The sequence below is a fragment of the Parasteatoda tepidariorum genome, chromosome 8 (assembly GCF_982258835.1).
Source record: "Parasteatoda tepidariorum strain Cologne lab strain chromosome 8, Ptep-v5.0, whole genome shotgun sequence".
Classification (NCBI taxonomy): Eukaryota; Metazoa; Arthropoda; class Arachnida; order Araneae; family Theridiidae; genus Parasteatoda; species Parasteatoda tepidariorum.
In genome coordinates this window covers 44,330,140-44,346,123 of record NC_141762.1, presented here as the reverse complement: position 1 = coordinate 44,346,123, position 15,984 = coordinate 44,330,140, and the positions used below count along the sequence as shown (strand labels likewise).

Sequence of the window (15,984 nt, the reverse complement as noted above, 5' to 3'; positions counted from 1 at the left end):
GACTGCGTGTTCGAATCCCGCTCTGGGCATGGATGTTTCTCTCTCTCTCTCTTTGTGCTGTCCTCTGTTGTGTGTGTGATGTGTCAATGTGGCCCACCCTATAAACTGATTTGTGGCGTGGGCAACGTTGCTCTCCTCCGTCACTTTGGTTCACAGGTTCCCACTGGGTAACTCTAAATGAGTAACAATTCCGGCATCTTCATAGGCAAAGATTCAAATTCAGTGCCTACCATTGGAAAAAAAAACATTTTCAAAAGAAAAGAAAAAAACTAAATGATCAGTTTACGCACTATTACTCACTCTTAATGGTTTGAGAGCCAAACTTTAACCATATTAATTAGAGTAGATGACATTTTAAGTTACGAAATCAGACACAAAAACGTCTTTTCTCTGAATTGTCATATCTTTTTGAACTGATTTGAATTTTTGATCCTCAAAAAATGGGGGAACAGTTTAGGCAGCAGAACGGTAGTAAGTTTGTACTCTTGCGTATTTCGTTATATAGAGAACTTTTAAACGAATCGAAAAATTTTTGCTCTAATAAATAAAAATCGTTAATACGAATATAATTTCTCTTAAAAATATCTTTTAGTAATTATATATATATTTTAAATTTTTTAATTTAATAGTTGAAGGTATATGAATTTTAACATCATTTTAAAGTATGTACTCCTAAATAACAAAATACAAAAATTCAGCGAATTATATATGATGGTTCTCGAGAAATTTAAATATACAACTTTTTAAAAAATTGGATAAACTGAGAAATTATTTGACCGTTTTCGTTTTTATTAATATGCAGCATATACACCCAGCAAGACTTATGATTTTTATAAATTTCATTTAATTTATTTGCTTTATGATATGAATTAAATGCATTTCGATGACATTTAGAAATGTTTATTTAAGCAAATAATTCTTGGAATCTCCCTGTATTATATTCAATCACAAATTTCAGTGTTTGGAGAATACTATAATTTTTATTCTTTCTATCGTAAATTGTTTAAAAAGATAAAAAGGCAAGTAAATGTGAAAAGATAAAACACATCTTTGTGGATAAAACACATTGCTCTCTAACGTAAACTATTAGGCGCCATTAAAACAAAAATATAGCTGCAGATAATTATTGAACCACGGTGCATAATAAATACATACATAATTAAAATAAAAGTGTACAACAGTTTGTTTACATAAATTTTTCTCATTTGAACCTTTCATTTTTATCTAACTTACAGTTCAGTTTGTTTCAGCTGTTCGTTGCACAGACAAGAAAAGAATTTAAAATTATCTAAACTTATACACTTAAGCAATCGCTCTAATGATTGCTCATCTCCTTGAAATTACAGTTTTCAGCTCTTTGTTGCCAAAAGAAATGTCATTGGTTTTATTTTAAAATCTTCATACATACGCATTGGTGTTTTATATAATAAGAAAATAATTAAAAGCAACATAACACATAAATAAGGTTTAGACTATAGTTAAAAAAATACGTATGAAATATTTTAAAAAATTTAAAACTAATTGTCACTTTTTCACTAATAGCAAAAGTTATGCATTTTTTTAAATTATAAAACTACAAAAAATTAACACACGAAACTATAAACTAACACAAAACTATAAACTACACGCAAAACTATAAACTAACACTTATACAATTAGAACCTAATATTTGTAGTTTAACATACAATATCGAAGGGAAAAAAATTCGTCCTTGAACAATTCAACTTTTGAATCTTATCTCGCTTATTAGTTAAGCAATACTTTTCCTTATGTCAAAGCAAGGTATACTGAGTTTGTTACTAAGTAGATTTCATGATGAAATGGTGCAATTTTTTTTAAAAAGAAGATTGGATTGTTAAGGAATTCGCAACCTGTTTACAGAAACTTAGATCACCCCACAAAAATCAGATAAGATGCTTAACGGTATTACGTTTTAGTTTTTCACAACAATTTATTTTCGATAATTTATCTGAAATCGGAAAAAAAAGAGTGAAAATAAAACAAAACATAATTTATAAAAGAGTGATCTCCTACGAAATTCAAACTCATATTTATGTTGGTTTTTTCCAAGAGATTATATACTTCAAAAAATGCCTCAAGAATTGCTAGTTGTCAAAAATTTCGTAAATGGTAATTTTGTTGAGTGCAAACGATACCTTGACAGCACCAACCCTGCTAATGGGGAAGTTTATGCTCGAATACCTGATAGTGACCTTGATGAAGTAATCGAAGCTGTAGAGGCTGCTAAAAATGCATTCAAAGAGTAAGTTGTGTTAATTTTTTTATAAATAATATTGTGCTCGAATGCATTCAATGAGTAAAATGTGTGAATTTTTATAAATACGTATTAATGTTGCTCGAATACCTGATAGCGACCCTGATGAAGCAGTGGCGTAGCGAGCTTAACTCGCGCCCGGGGTACAATACCCTTTTAGCGCTCCCCCCCTCCCATTCGAAAACCATATAATATTATATGTAAAATATACTCGCAAATAAATAAATAAACAAAGTAAAATAAATAAAGTCATAGACTCAAGCTAGGCTTTAAATTTGAGACAAAAAATGTAGTTGAGAGAACAAGACTAGATTTTGAAATGTATATGATCATCTAGAATTAGTTCAAAAGATATCTATTATTTATTTTACATATTTATAAAGAAATATTTTAGAAACACGCAGTTTTAAAACCATAAAAAAGTAAATATTTATTATCTCTAAGGAGATACATATATTTAATAATCATATGATTATCATACATTAATAAAACTAATTACTATGTCTAAATTTTCCGTGTTTTTGATGAAGAAATGCTAGGTCACTTAGGCGATCTGTCAAAATTAATTTTAATTTGCTGAATGAACGTTCGCAGTTAGCAATTGGTACTGAGATAGTCAGGAGTATTTGAAATGCCGCTCTCAGATTTGGAAAAACATCTTCTCCATTCGAGATTGATTATAAAAGTAAGAAATTCTAATGGAGTTTTAGGTTTAATTTCTTTTCTGCTGCGGAGTAACATTTTGCTGTCATATATTTTGATAAAAAGTTCTATTACATTGAAATCTGTATTATAAAATTCACCCGGATTTTTAAAATTTTTTTTCAATGTCGTTATCAACATTATCCTTGTTTAATAAATTTTCAACGTCTTGTAGAAATCCAAATTTGAAATTAAAGTCACTTAATCGTTTACACATTTCTTGATGGAGACGATCAAAAGTGCTTTCCTTCCATAACGCGGGGAAATTACTCTTTCTGCTGAATGACCACCATAGCCAATTCTCCAGGCACGTATTGTTGTATCCATATCCCATTTTTCACAAAGAGACTGCTTTTTCTATTGCCTCCTTACAGAGCTCGTCTCAAATTTCGGCTAGTTCAGTCGCTAATGATTCAAGATCATGGAACACTTCTCTAAAATTCATTCTAGGATCTTGTAATCTGAGCTGCACACGATCAATCCTTCTTAAGATTTCGTACCAGAAATGAACTAAAGTTACAAAACTAAAGGTTAGTATATTTTACAACAGAATTGTAGCTTCACTTCTGTTGTCACTTGTAGTGATAGTGTGCTCTGCTAATTTTTCTATTAGTTCTTTTATATTCCATAGCCCATAGATGATAACGATAACCGCTCCGGTGGCGCTCCATCGCGCTTCAGATGTGTGACCTGCCATCACGGCAGCATTATCGCAACATTGTGACATGCAGTTTGTTAATGAAATTTCATCGTAATTTAATTTCTCGAAAATTGTATTTTTGATCGAGGCTGCATCTTTAGCATGTATTTCAATAAAATTCAAAAAAGATTCTTTGATGGAAACTTTCTTATTGATAAAATCAGCATCTACATACCTGGCGACTTGGGACATTTGTTCTCGATGAGAGATATCAGGAGTTGAATCAAACAAAAGTCCATAATATTTATTTCGCTTGATATCGTTTATTAGTTGATTTCGAACTGTAGATGCCAGAAGATGATGTTGTTGTTGTTGTAGTTCATTTACGTCGCACTAGAGCTGCACAATGGGCTATTGGCGACGGTCTGGGAAACATCCCTGAGGATGATCCGAAGACATGCCATCACAATTTTGATCCTCTGCGGAGGGGATGGCACCCCCGCTTCGGTAGCCCAACGACCTGCACGCGAAGTCGAGCAATTTACGGTAGCACAGTTTAACGAGGACCAATACCGCACACCCTCGGTCCCTGTGCAGACTGACCCAAGTGGATCACCCACCCGCACACTGACCGCAGCCAGTGATGCTTGACATCGGTGATCTGCTGGGAACCGTGTCTTAACGATCAGTCCTCTGCGGGACGCCAGAAGATTAATGAATTCATTTGTGGTGACAAATATGAGAACAACAAATTTTCCTATTAACAAATTTTTTCATACTCTATTCACTTAATAATAGAATCGTCGAATAGATGTAGTAAGTAATCTTATTTGATTTATTACTTACCAAGAATGCTTTGAACTTGAAAGGTAATAACATAGTGAAATAAACAATATAATTTATGCTGACATTAAACTTATATACAGCATTTAATAACATTTCATTTTTATTCTAAGCAGAGCGCGATGACAAGGACGTGAATTAAATATTGAAATATATTTAATATGAATTTAATATAATATGAATTAAATATTATGAATAATATTTATGAATTAACATTTATTATATTACACTGGCACTAATTTAAAATATATTTTCCAGAAATCAATTATAATAAAAAAAAATTATCCAGCAATTTTTTGTTTTGCGGACCATTTGGCGCCCCTTTGTGAGTAGCGCCCGGGGCATGATGCCCCCCCCCTCGCTACGCCACTGTGATGAAGTGATTGACGCTGTAGCGGCTGCTTAATATTCATTCAAATCAGCGGATCAGTTAATTTTCATAAGTAATAATGTTACTCGAATGTCTGATAGTGGCTACCAAAATTTATTCAAGGAATAACTTGTGCTACTTTTCATTTAAAATAATGTTGTTTAAATAGCTGATTGTAAACTTGATGAAGTGAAGCTACTTAATAGAATTTGTAGAAGCTACTTAATATTCATTCAAGAGTAAGTTGTGTTAATTTTTATAAATAATGTTGTGGCTCGAATGCCTGAAAATGGCTTCTAAAAATTTATTTAAAAAATTTGTTGAGTTACTTCTTATAAAAAAAAATAATGTTGCTGACAGTGACTTGGATAAAGTGATTGGAGTTGTAGTGAAGCGACTGCTTAATAATCACTTTAAAAGTAAGCTGCGTTAATTTTTATAATTAATGATGTTGCTCGAATACCTGACAACGGCTACTAAAAATTCATTCAAAGAGTTAGTAGTGTTAAATTTTATGAATAATAATGTTGCTCGATCGAGTTACTAAAAATGCATGTAATGAGTAAGTTGTTTTAATTTTTTAGAAATGATGGTGGCTATAAAACACGCATTCAAATAATTATTTGTTAGTTTTTAAAATTAATAATGTCACTCGATAGTGATCCTGATGAAGTGATTGAAACTGTAGTGGTTGCTAAAAGTTCATTCAAAGAGTTGGTTTAATTAATTTTCAGGAATGCTCGAATCATTCGTAGTGTCTACTAAAAATGCTGTTAAAGAGTTGAGGGCTGTGTTAATTTTTATAAAATATAATGTGCAGCACGAAAGAAAGAGAACACTCTGAATAACTTTTGATCTAATGATAGGATTTTTACTTGCCAAGACTCAATCTTAATGATTTGAGGGCCTAACTTTAGTTATGCTAATTATCAGACGATATATTATAGACGAAATCAGACACAGAAACGTTTTTTCTTTGAATAAACATCCTCCTCTTTTTTTTCGATGATGCATCTGAATTCGTGACTTTCAGAATATGGGGGGGGGGGGGGACGTTAGCCGCCGCCATTTGGAATTTCTGGCACAATCGTGAAGAGAGGAGAGCAGTCAAAAGTTTAGACCCATTAACGTTAATTAATAAATTTTTTTTTTTTAATTCGTCCGATCGCGAGAACTTTCTTAGTGAAAAAATTTTGCATACTCTTATAAGATTCGTTTATTTAAAGATGATTTCTTGTGAAAAATAGTTTTTAATAATAATTTTTTTATTTAATAATAATGCATGAAATTTTGAGTCGTAAGGTATACAAATTTTTTCATAATTTTAAACAAGTAATTTCAGATGACAAAATACAAAATTTAAACAAAATCGATGGAATAGTTTCTGAAAAATCCAATTTTTTATTTTTTATTTCTCTAGAACTATTCGATCGATTTTGTTCAAATTTTATATCTTGTAATTTAAAATGTCGCAGTAAAAAATATTTATTCGTGTATACCTTAAAAATCTATTTATTTTACTATTTCTAAATAAAATAAAAGATAATTATAAATTTCCAAATATTTTTCTGATTGCGGCTATGTCCCTATTTTCAGTGTCACGAATTTCTTCAGACAATGTATGTTTTTGTCTCAATTTCTAACATAAAATATCGTCTCCACTTATTAAATAACATGCCCTCAAACCATATAGATTTGGTCTTAATACGTGAAAATATGATCATAAAATCAAAAGTTATTCAGGGTGTTTTCCTTCTCTCCGTTCTTTTCTCTTTCAACTGCTGTTTGTGCTTATCCCTTTGATGCAGATGGAACATCGAAGTACCTTTTGTATATATATTTTTCCCACGCTCTAATTACAAGCAAAAATATATTTCAGTAATTTTTAATTATAAGAAACACTATAATCATTGCTAAATAAAAATCTGTTAGATTATCGGAATTATATTTGTATTAAAATATAAAATCCAAGAAAGTAATAAGAAAAAAAATTTTTTTCATTCATATTCAAAAATGTATTAATAATTGATTTTGTAAATTAAAAAAATTTCAATGCTGTATAACTGTTTCTCTAAATAAGAGCAAATTAGAGAAATTATTGATTGGAAGTGAGCCGTGTTTGGAAAAATTTTATCTTAAAGGAAGCAGAAAAAAAACGTATTCATAATCATAAATTATTAAAATGTTAAATATAATATTTTCTACTTATTTTGACCTAAATTAATATAAAATAAAGAAAAAGTATGAAAAATAGTTTTAATAAAAATTCTGCTTCAAAGGGTTAAGATCTGACGTAATTTTATGACTATCCTTGCACTGGCTAGGCCCACCTTATTTACACGTGCAAGGTGAGCATTATTTGACTTTGTTTAAATAAATAAATATCTTGTGAAATATAGAGGGTGTTCATTACAATTTATTACATAAACGAAGGTGTTTATTACAAAAACGTATACATATAGGGAGAGGCGCGATTTGATATTTAAGTGAGGGAAAAAGAGCGTTATCGGAATCTCTCTGACCATTTGTAAATCTTCTTTCTTCACTGTATTGAAGCTTCCGTGACCCAGCATAGACACATATCAAGAGGAAGGACAACACCGGGTAGTACCGTGGTAGTACCAACACCTTCTAGAAGTAGAAAGGCCTCAGCACGGATCAATTTAGTAGTCCGATGTGACGAAGTTAACTGCGCAGTAGACGAAAAATAAGAAAGATGTCATTACGTTAGGGGTACTAAGCTGCGCAGTGATTGTAAATACAAAATATGTCATTACGTTTGGACTACTAAGGGATATCTATGGTAACCCGTGCTGAGGCCTGTTCTTTCTAGGATGTGTTTTCAGTACCTGGTCCTATCCCGAGAGCAGAGGTTTTCGAAACGAAACAGAACATTACTATTGGACTATTATCTTCGTAACAATTGGACAAAATCTTTATTGCTTGTTAGGGTATGAATCCTTAGTAAACGTATAATAAGCTGGAGTAAAAATAGTAACTTATAAGGATAATAACCAATAAGTAAGGATGGCTTAAAAACATAAGAGAGTTAACATAGTAAAACAATCTTATCTACTCCGACGCCGAGAATATAATCAACAATTACGCCCCGACATAGTTCTTCTTGACTAGTTAAGTATAATTCAAATTTTGTTCGCTAGGAAACAAAACCACACACTTAAAGTATCTGAGTCAGAATAGAGAAAAGAATTATGAAATAGGGCAAGAAAGATTAAAAGAGAGAAGAAGAAAAAAAAAGGTATTTTAACTGATAATTTTGGATAAGTAATAGATAACATTTAAAAAATAAAATCTAAAGTGTTTTTGAAGAATCTGCAGAAAAAGATGAATGAATCAGATAATTTGTTATGGATGTTTTGGTTCCAAGATGCACCTCAATCCAACTGAAAAAAAAAGTATTTTCTTTTGTCAAAATCTTTTCTTAAAAAATTTATGATTCAGCACTCTAAAAATTTGCCGAAACACACGGTAAATTTTTTATCTTACCATACCTGAATTTTGTTATTTAGCATCTAAACTTGATAATGCACAAATGTTTTTATCAAACTAAAGTTTTGGTTGGAAAATACTCTATAAATTTTAAATATAACTTTACTTTTATTAATATTGATCATATTGTCCGAAATCAGTGTATGTCCCATCCATGCCCGGGTGCACGCAAACAAACGTCAATGACGAGCCTCACCATTGACAAGGATTTTTGACTTTTTACTTTTCGCATCTTAACATAAAGGGAGAAAATGAAGTTCTGTTTGCCAAGCTCATGACGAAAAAGTGGGATAATAAAATTTTCCTTTTAACATGGTTTTTCGAAGATCTGTCGCCAAGGTAAATAAAAAATCAACAGTTTAAGTGCCTTGCCCTGGAAGCAAAGCGATGATTTTAAACTATATATATCAGCTTGCCGTGAAGAATTTTCTGGACTTTAAAACGGACAAATAAGTTAAATATTTTAAAAGTAATTAAACTTTTTTAAAAATCGCCAATTTGGCGACATCAAGATGAAAATTATCAAAATCACTGCCTTATTCTCAGTTTTTTGCAAAATTTTATGAGACCAGATAATGCAGCATTGGATTAAGTTTTGAAATATTAAAAAATTAGATCACAATTGCTTTTCATTTTCACAAAGCTATGACTTTTCTCCATACTGACGCTTTGCGCAATTTTCAGAATAAGCGTCACAGACAGAGCTGGTTCTACAGATGCAATGATTACACTGGTAGGCTAAACTTGATCCAACAGCCATGAGTAACTGTTGCATACTCTCAACAGTTATGAAAATATCATATTATTCTCAAGAAAGCACCATTTCATATGACGATGGAACCGTCGGAAAACAGCTTTAACGAAAGGAGAAAAGTGATAAAACCCTGGCAATGGTATAACTCGTCTTTGGCGTTTGCGTTTCTATACGGTAAGTTGTAACAGAGGCTGCAGAATATAGCAAAAACAGCACCATAGTTAATTTTCAATTATATAAAGGGCTTGGTCCATTGAAAGTTAATTTTCAATGATGTATACAGGTCTCACACCGTGATCCAACTGGTCAGCATATTAAAACACCTCATGCCTCTGCTATAATGATCGATTTCTGGGATATTGGAGAATGGCTAACAAGTTTCCGGGTACATATTTTTACGTAATGAATGCTAAGGATCCACTACCTAACCTCCAATATCAGAGAAATCAACCATTTTGACAGGTTTTGATGGTCTGGGTAGCTATAATGTTAGATGCTTGAATACTCTTCTATGTTTTTGAAATAGCCACTGTAAGTGATATAAGGTATGAGGAATATAGCTTGAAAACCGATGTTCAGTTTTTTTGGTGGTATAGATAGCACTGATTTCATTATAATGGGCGTTAACGCGAGCAACATTGTGCTTATAGGATCCAGGATTATCTGAATTGTGGAGATATTTCCTGTATAGAATTTTAAGTAATTTCTTTAGACTTAAATTCTAAAATGTTCCCCTCCCCCCTAAAAATCATTGTTAAAACAAGAAAAACAAAATTAGTTTTTAAATGATAAACAAGTGAAAGGGAGTGTATTATGTATTATGCTGCTTAGGGTTTATTTATTTACATTTTTTTTTAAAACTTCTATTAAAATCGAGCCTTTGACAACAAAATAAGATTAGATATCATTTTATTGCATCTTGTAAAAATCTATCAGCAACTTTTCAGTGACACGATGGCGCGTTAGATAAGTGTTTATTTTATGTGCGCATATCATTAACTTTATTGCTTTTTAAAATATCTGATTTTTTTTCAAGTACCTTCAAAACAATATCTGTGGGAATATTTTTAGATAAAAAACAAATCCGTTCTAAGGTCTGCTTCTCAAATTTGATATTAGATTTTTAGATAAAATAAATTCGCATTTAAATGCATGTTAAATAGTTATAAAAAGAAATATAATTATTAAAAATTGGGCGGTTTTACCCTCTTCTCGCTGTTTTATCCTACCACCGAGACTGCTTCGTAGATCGTTTCGGATCGCTTAGCAATTCGAGCTCGCTTTGCTCGCTGATTGAATACTGATGTATTTTAGTTTAGCTTTGCATGATTGTTACTATACTTTTTAAAGTTATAAAATAATTCATCATACGAACTCTGGGATACATTTGGTTTATATACATTTCCGTTTCGACAGACCGTAAAAAACCTATTACACAGAGCCTATATTAGTATATTAGTTACCTATTACCTCAATGTCTACTACCACACTTTAGGTACCACCGGCAAAATAATAATTTGGTGATATATATTCCGAATTTAACATTATGGTTTCTTGAAACGGAATAGTACATCTCTCTTATAGGCAAGAAAATAAAGAAGAGAAAAAAGAATTGAAACAGAAATTTTGATTTAAATTTGATTAAAATTTCAACAATATCATCATCATCATAGTTGGCCAGACAGCCCAATCTGAGCCAATGCCTTCCTCTGAAGATTTCTCCATAAGAAAATCACACTCCTCGGAGTCAACCCATCTCAACCGCGGCCCCGACTTTCTTGTTCCAGTGGGTCTAAAAACCATCTTTTTTATTGTATTGTCATCACTCATTCGAATCACGTGGGCGATCCAATTCTTTCTATTTATTTTCAAGTATTTAATAATATCAGGTTGTTTATAAATCTTGTACAGTTCAAAGTTAAATCTCCTTCTCCAGTTATTGTTTACATTTACACCATCAAGCATACTCCGCAAAATCTTTCTCTCAAATATTGCGATACAATTTTCCTCCAGTTTTGTTGTTCCAGCTTCAGAGGAGTAGGTCAAGACTGGCCGGACGAGAGTTTTGTAGATTAAGAACTTTGTTTTTCTAGAAAGAAACCTAGATTTAATAAATCTTCTCAGCCCATAGACAGCCCTATTCGCCAGATAGAGTCGGTTTTTTATTTCAGGAGTAATTCTGTTGTCAATGGTAAAAATTGATCCTAAGTAAGTAAAACTCCTCACTGTTTCAAATCTATAAGAATTTATTTGAAGATAGGGGTCTGGGACTCTGTTTCTTGAGAATAACATTTATGACTAAGCCCATTTGCTTTGCAGCCACCTCAAGGGCAAGAAATGACTCTTTCGGGGCGGGAAGGGAACGAGCAATTATATCGACATCATCAGCGTATGCAAGTAGTTGTACTGATGTAGTAAAAATATGACCACTGGCATTAATGTTTGCACTTGAGAGAGTCATTCGTGATTCAAACATCAATACCAGTGATCAAACATAAATTTCAACAACATATCTACGTCATTTCACGTAAGTAGCAAATGAGTGAACTATTCTAAAAATTTATGTACACATATTAATTGCTTCAAAAGAAGTCAATTATACAGTTTACGAAAGGCTCCTTCATGAAAACAAAAAAAATTTAGTTTTTTAAAGGAAAAAATATGCAGCTAATCATTTTTCTCGTAATATTTAATAAGTATTTAATAAGTATTTATCTAATTTAGATTTTTCCCTCGTTGAAAAAATTTAAAAAGAAGAAGGAAATCTGGAGTAAGCTTTACTTTATTGCTAAGAAATTAAAAAAACTGTATTTTATTTATGAACTCCATTTGCAATTCGTATAGGCCTGTTTATATATCCTTTGTAGGTATTGTTTTCTTTCTATACTGCTCACTCACTTGATTTTTCAATTTCCAGTGCTTTGTTGTCAATGCGAGAAAAGAATTTTTTTTTATACGCCATAGTCTTTTATATAATAATTAGATAGATTCCTTTTATTTTGTTCCGTTAATAAAATATAAATAAAAAATTTAGTACATCATTGAGTTTTATATATTGAGGGAAATAAATAGTATATATATATATTAGTTTAGTTATGCTAATACAAATGTCTTCTCTTGTAAAAATTTTTTAAGTTTAACTTTGGCTATGTTTTGCCTTCGTGATAGAACAATGCATATTGCAATTCAAAAGTCTGAGACGTGGTTTCTTAGGATAGAGCGTTCTCTTTCCTATGAGGTGAACCGTATTCGAATCCCAGTGATGTCGATAAACGCACTCGACTCGCACTGACCACAGTGCTGACGTAAAATATCATCAGTGGTCGACGGATCATGGATTAGAGCCCTTGCCTTCAATATAACCGTGGGTGGTTTCCGTGGCTTTCTTTGCAAGTGCGGGTTCAAAAAGTTATCCACGAAGGCAAAATTCTCCCGATCCTTGATCATGGAGATCCATTGTCTTCTGGATTGGGTTGAAAATTACAAGGCTACGAAGTTGAAGATTGGTAGTCGTAAACTTAAATTTGGGTCGGCAGTTTAACGATGGTTACAAAATAAATTAGTTTCATTAGAGCCCTGGTGGCTCAGGGGATGGAGCGTACACCTTCCAATGTGATGAACCGGGTTCGAATCTCAGCGATTGCTGGTCTAGACGAATTCCGCACTTGGTTCGCACCATCCACAGTGCTGACATAAAATATCGTCAGTGGTAAACGGATCACGGTTTATAGTCCCCTCGCCACCCGACTAACAGTGGGAAGTTTTCGTGGTTTTTCTCTCCATGTTAAGCAAATGCGTTGTTAGTTCCATCAAAAAGTCCTCCACGAAGAGAAATTTATCCTACTACTTGATCCAGGAGTTCTCTGGCCTTCTGGATTGGGTTTAAAACTGTAAGGCTACAGTGTTGAACATTATTAGTCGTAAACCCAAAATTGAGTTACGATAGTTAATAAAATAAAAAAGTTTTATTTGGACCGGAATAATCTGGTTAGTAGGGCGTCGGACTCGTGTTCATGAGAACGGGAGTTACAATCTAACTGGCCCTAGAATCCCTTAGTGTTAAATAGTAACAAGTGCCCTTTGGAGGACTTTGTGACCCCGACAGATTTTACGTGCACAAGTTTTGGGGTTTCCAGATAGCCTGGCTGGTAGGCCAATGGGCCCATATACAAGAGGTCGTGGGTTCGATCCCCGCCGGCCGAAGACTCGTGTAATAAATGGTGACTGATGCATGTAAAATTTGTTGAGTCACAAAGTTTTCCATGTTCCCATTACAAATCGAACCTCTGGGGTATTGATCCAGGAGTTTCCTTGTCTTCTGGACTGGTTCAAAATTACAGGCCTGTGGAGTTGAACACTGATAATAGTAAACTAAAAATTGGGACTGAGGTTCAACGGCGTTTATAAAATAAAATAGTTTCATTTAATGTCAGTAATATGATCAGCACGTAATTTCTCCTGTGAGGATGAGATAAAATAGATGGAATTAGATGACTTCCTTGACGACTACAACTTAGCTTGAGATTAGTGCTCCTAACTTACTTTTAGTGGTTTTTTATCAAATAATGTTAAATAAAAACCCTCATACCTTCAATTAATTTTAAATAATCTACTCTTCTGAAAAACTAAATTAGATAAATGAAATGAAATATTATTTTTGTTTAGGTGGTCCATCTTAAACCCAGTAATTCGATCAAGAATTTTATCGCGGGTTGCAGATATTTTAGAATCAAGATGCCACGAGTTCGCAGTTGCAGAATCGAAAGATCAAGGAAAGCCATTGTGGTTGGCAGAATCCATAGAAATTCCTAGGGCTGTCACGAATTTCCGTCACTTTGCTAACACCATATTATGCGATAAAGATATGTAAGTTAGTATCTTTTGTATGTTGTGTGCATAAATTATAAAACTGTGCCAGGAATTTCATTAACAAAATGTACAGTTAGTCTAATTAAAATAAATAAAATCTAATTAAAATAAAATTTTTATCGGTTGCGGTTGTCACCCAATAACGAATTTTTCAAACATTTATCTGTATCCTATCTGTTTGTTTTTAGCAATTTTTTGAAAATTTAGACGTTTATTTATGAGAGAAAAAAGAAGAAGAATGAAGTTAGAATTTTGGAATTAGTCAAAAAAAGTACTATTTTAAATCTAGTCTAATTTAATTTTGCTAAAAATAAACAAAATACAAATAAATAGCTTTTTTTAATAAGTAATAATATTTTATTATTATTTTATTTTTGATAGAATAGTAATCAGAAAATAACATTTATATTGTACAGATACTTATAGAATTTTTCAAACATCTGAAGTAATTTCTTATGCAAAAATCTAAAACTGAAATTTAAAAAAAAAATAATAATAATTTACGTTATTGCTATTTTCGGGAATTACCATATTTATTTTCAAATTTTGGGTATATATTTATGAATATTTTTTTATATTTTCGTGAGCAATCAGTAGTAGAAGTGATTATGATTTAAATCAGATTTGATTGGACACGTGTAAGCGACGTCAAGCGAGTGTGGCTTATGAATCGACAAATGTCACAATTTACCTCCAATGGCGTCACTTGCAGGCATCCAATGGATTTTAAAAGTTAAGATGAATGTTTTGTATTTTTATTACACAGATGCATAAACCAAGTCGAAGATGGTTTTCTTAACTATACTACACGTTCACCGTGTGGGGTGGCAGCTATTATCGTACCCTGGAACCTGCCATTGTATTTGCTAACATTTAAACTAGCACCAGCCTTAGCATACGGAAATACAGTGGTTGTTAAGCCAAGCGAATTCACATCCGTCACTGCATGGATGCTTTGTTCCATTTTAAGAGAAGCTGGTAAGATACTATGCTAAGTTTCCTGCTTATTTATTAACTCCTTAATACTTATTTACTTACTATTTATTTCCAACTGTTTTAAATTTCCTATTTAAACCTTTATAATGCCATTTTTTTCAGCTATGTTAAGTTAAAATATCTTTAGAATTGAAATTGATTTATAAAAAAAAGTTCATTCAGCTAATAACCTAAAATTAATTTGATTTTTAAGACCATTTTTTGGCGGAAAGGTGGGTGGTATTTTCGAAATTTTACCTTAAGTAAAAATATTGTCATGAACTTGAACTTCCGTGCTCATAAACTCTGACTGTAAAACGGCAAATAAATCCGATGAGAAACTATCAGATATGTGAATACGTAACACACAAGTGAAAATAGTGCTCCAATGTCGGTCCCTGTACTTGATCCCACGCAAACCTTTACTGTTTCTCACATTTATGTAAACAAATCCCTTCATTGTTTTTATTAAATCAATTTTCTGAAGTTATTAGCAGATAGCCGTTCAAATTGCAGATGGGGAGATAGTTTCCCATCAACCATTAAAACTTAGGAAATATGGCAAACAAAGTATACTTTCTACAGTCATATAAAGAGCTAAATATAAAAAATAATAATAAGATATTGCAGCATGCATATTGTGTACCTTAATATTAAAACAATACAAGATCCGACTTGCTGAATCTTGATAAATTTAAAGATCAGCTTAACAGGTTAACCCTATCATCTGGATTCACACACAAAAGAAAAATTAAAAAAATTACACATTATGCAAGAAAAATCAAAAAGTTTTGGCAATCTAATGAATCACCACTGAAGAAAGAGTGACTGAAAGTATTAAAATCTGTTTGATTGGCAGTGGTAACTGCGAAGTTTAAAAACGCAATTATTAGAAATACCTCCAAAATTCATCAAATTTGTTTCCAGTTCTGTTCAGTGATTTGATAGATTTCAGTTGTGTTTTTCCCCGCTTTAATATACATATAAGCCAATCTTGCCTCCCCAAACCTCGCCAAAAAAAAAAAAAAAAACAGATTGTTTGATTA

The 15,984-nt window shown here is 32.1% G+C and overlaps 1 protein-coding gene across 1 annotated transcript in view; it reads left to right on the top strand.

Moving 5' to 3' along the window:
- The first annotated feature begins 1,779 nt into the window (after positions 1-1,779).
- LOC107449135 (2-aminomuconic semialdehyde dehydrogenase) overlaps positions 1,780-15,984 on the top strand; it is a 32,899-nt gene continuing 18,694 nt past the window's right edge. Inside the window, exons 1-3 of the mRNA XM_043055219.3 lie at positions 1,780-2,263; positions 13,760-13,960; positions 14,730-14,941. Coding sequence (XP_042911153.1) covers positions 2,091-2,263; positions 13,760-13,960; positions 14,730-14,941 — 586 coding nt within the window. The 5' untranslated portion in view covers positions 1,780-2,090. The remainder of the gene's footprint in view (positions 2,264-13,759; positions 13,961-14,729; positions 14,942-15,984) is intronic.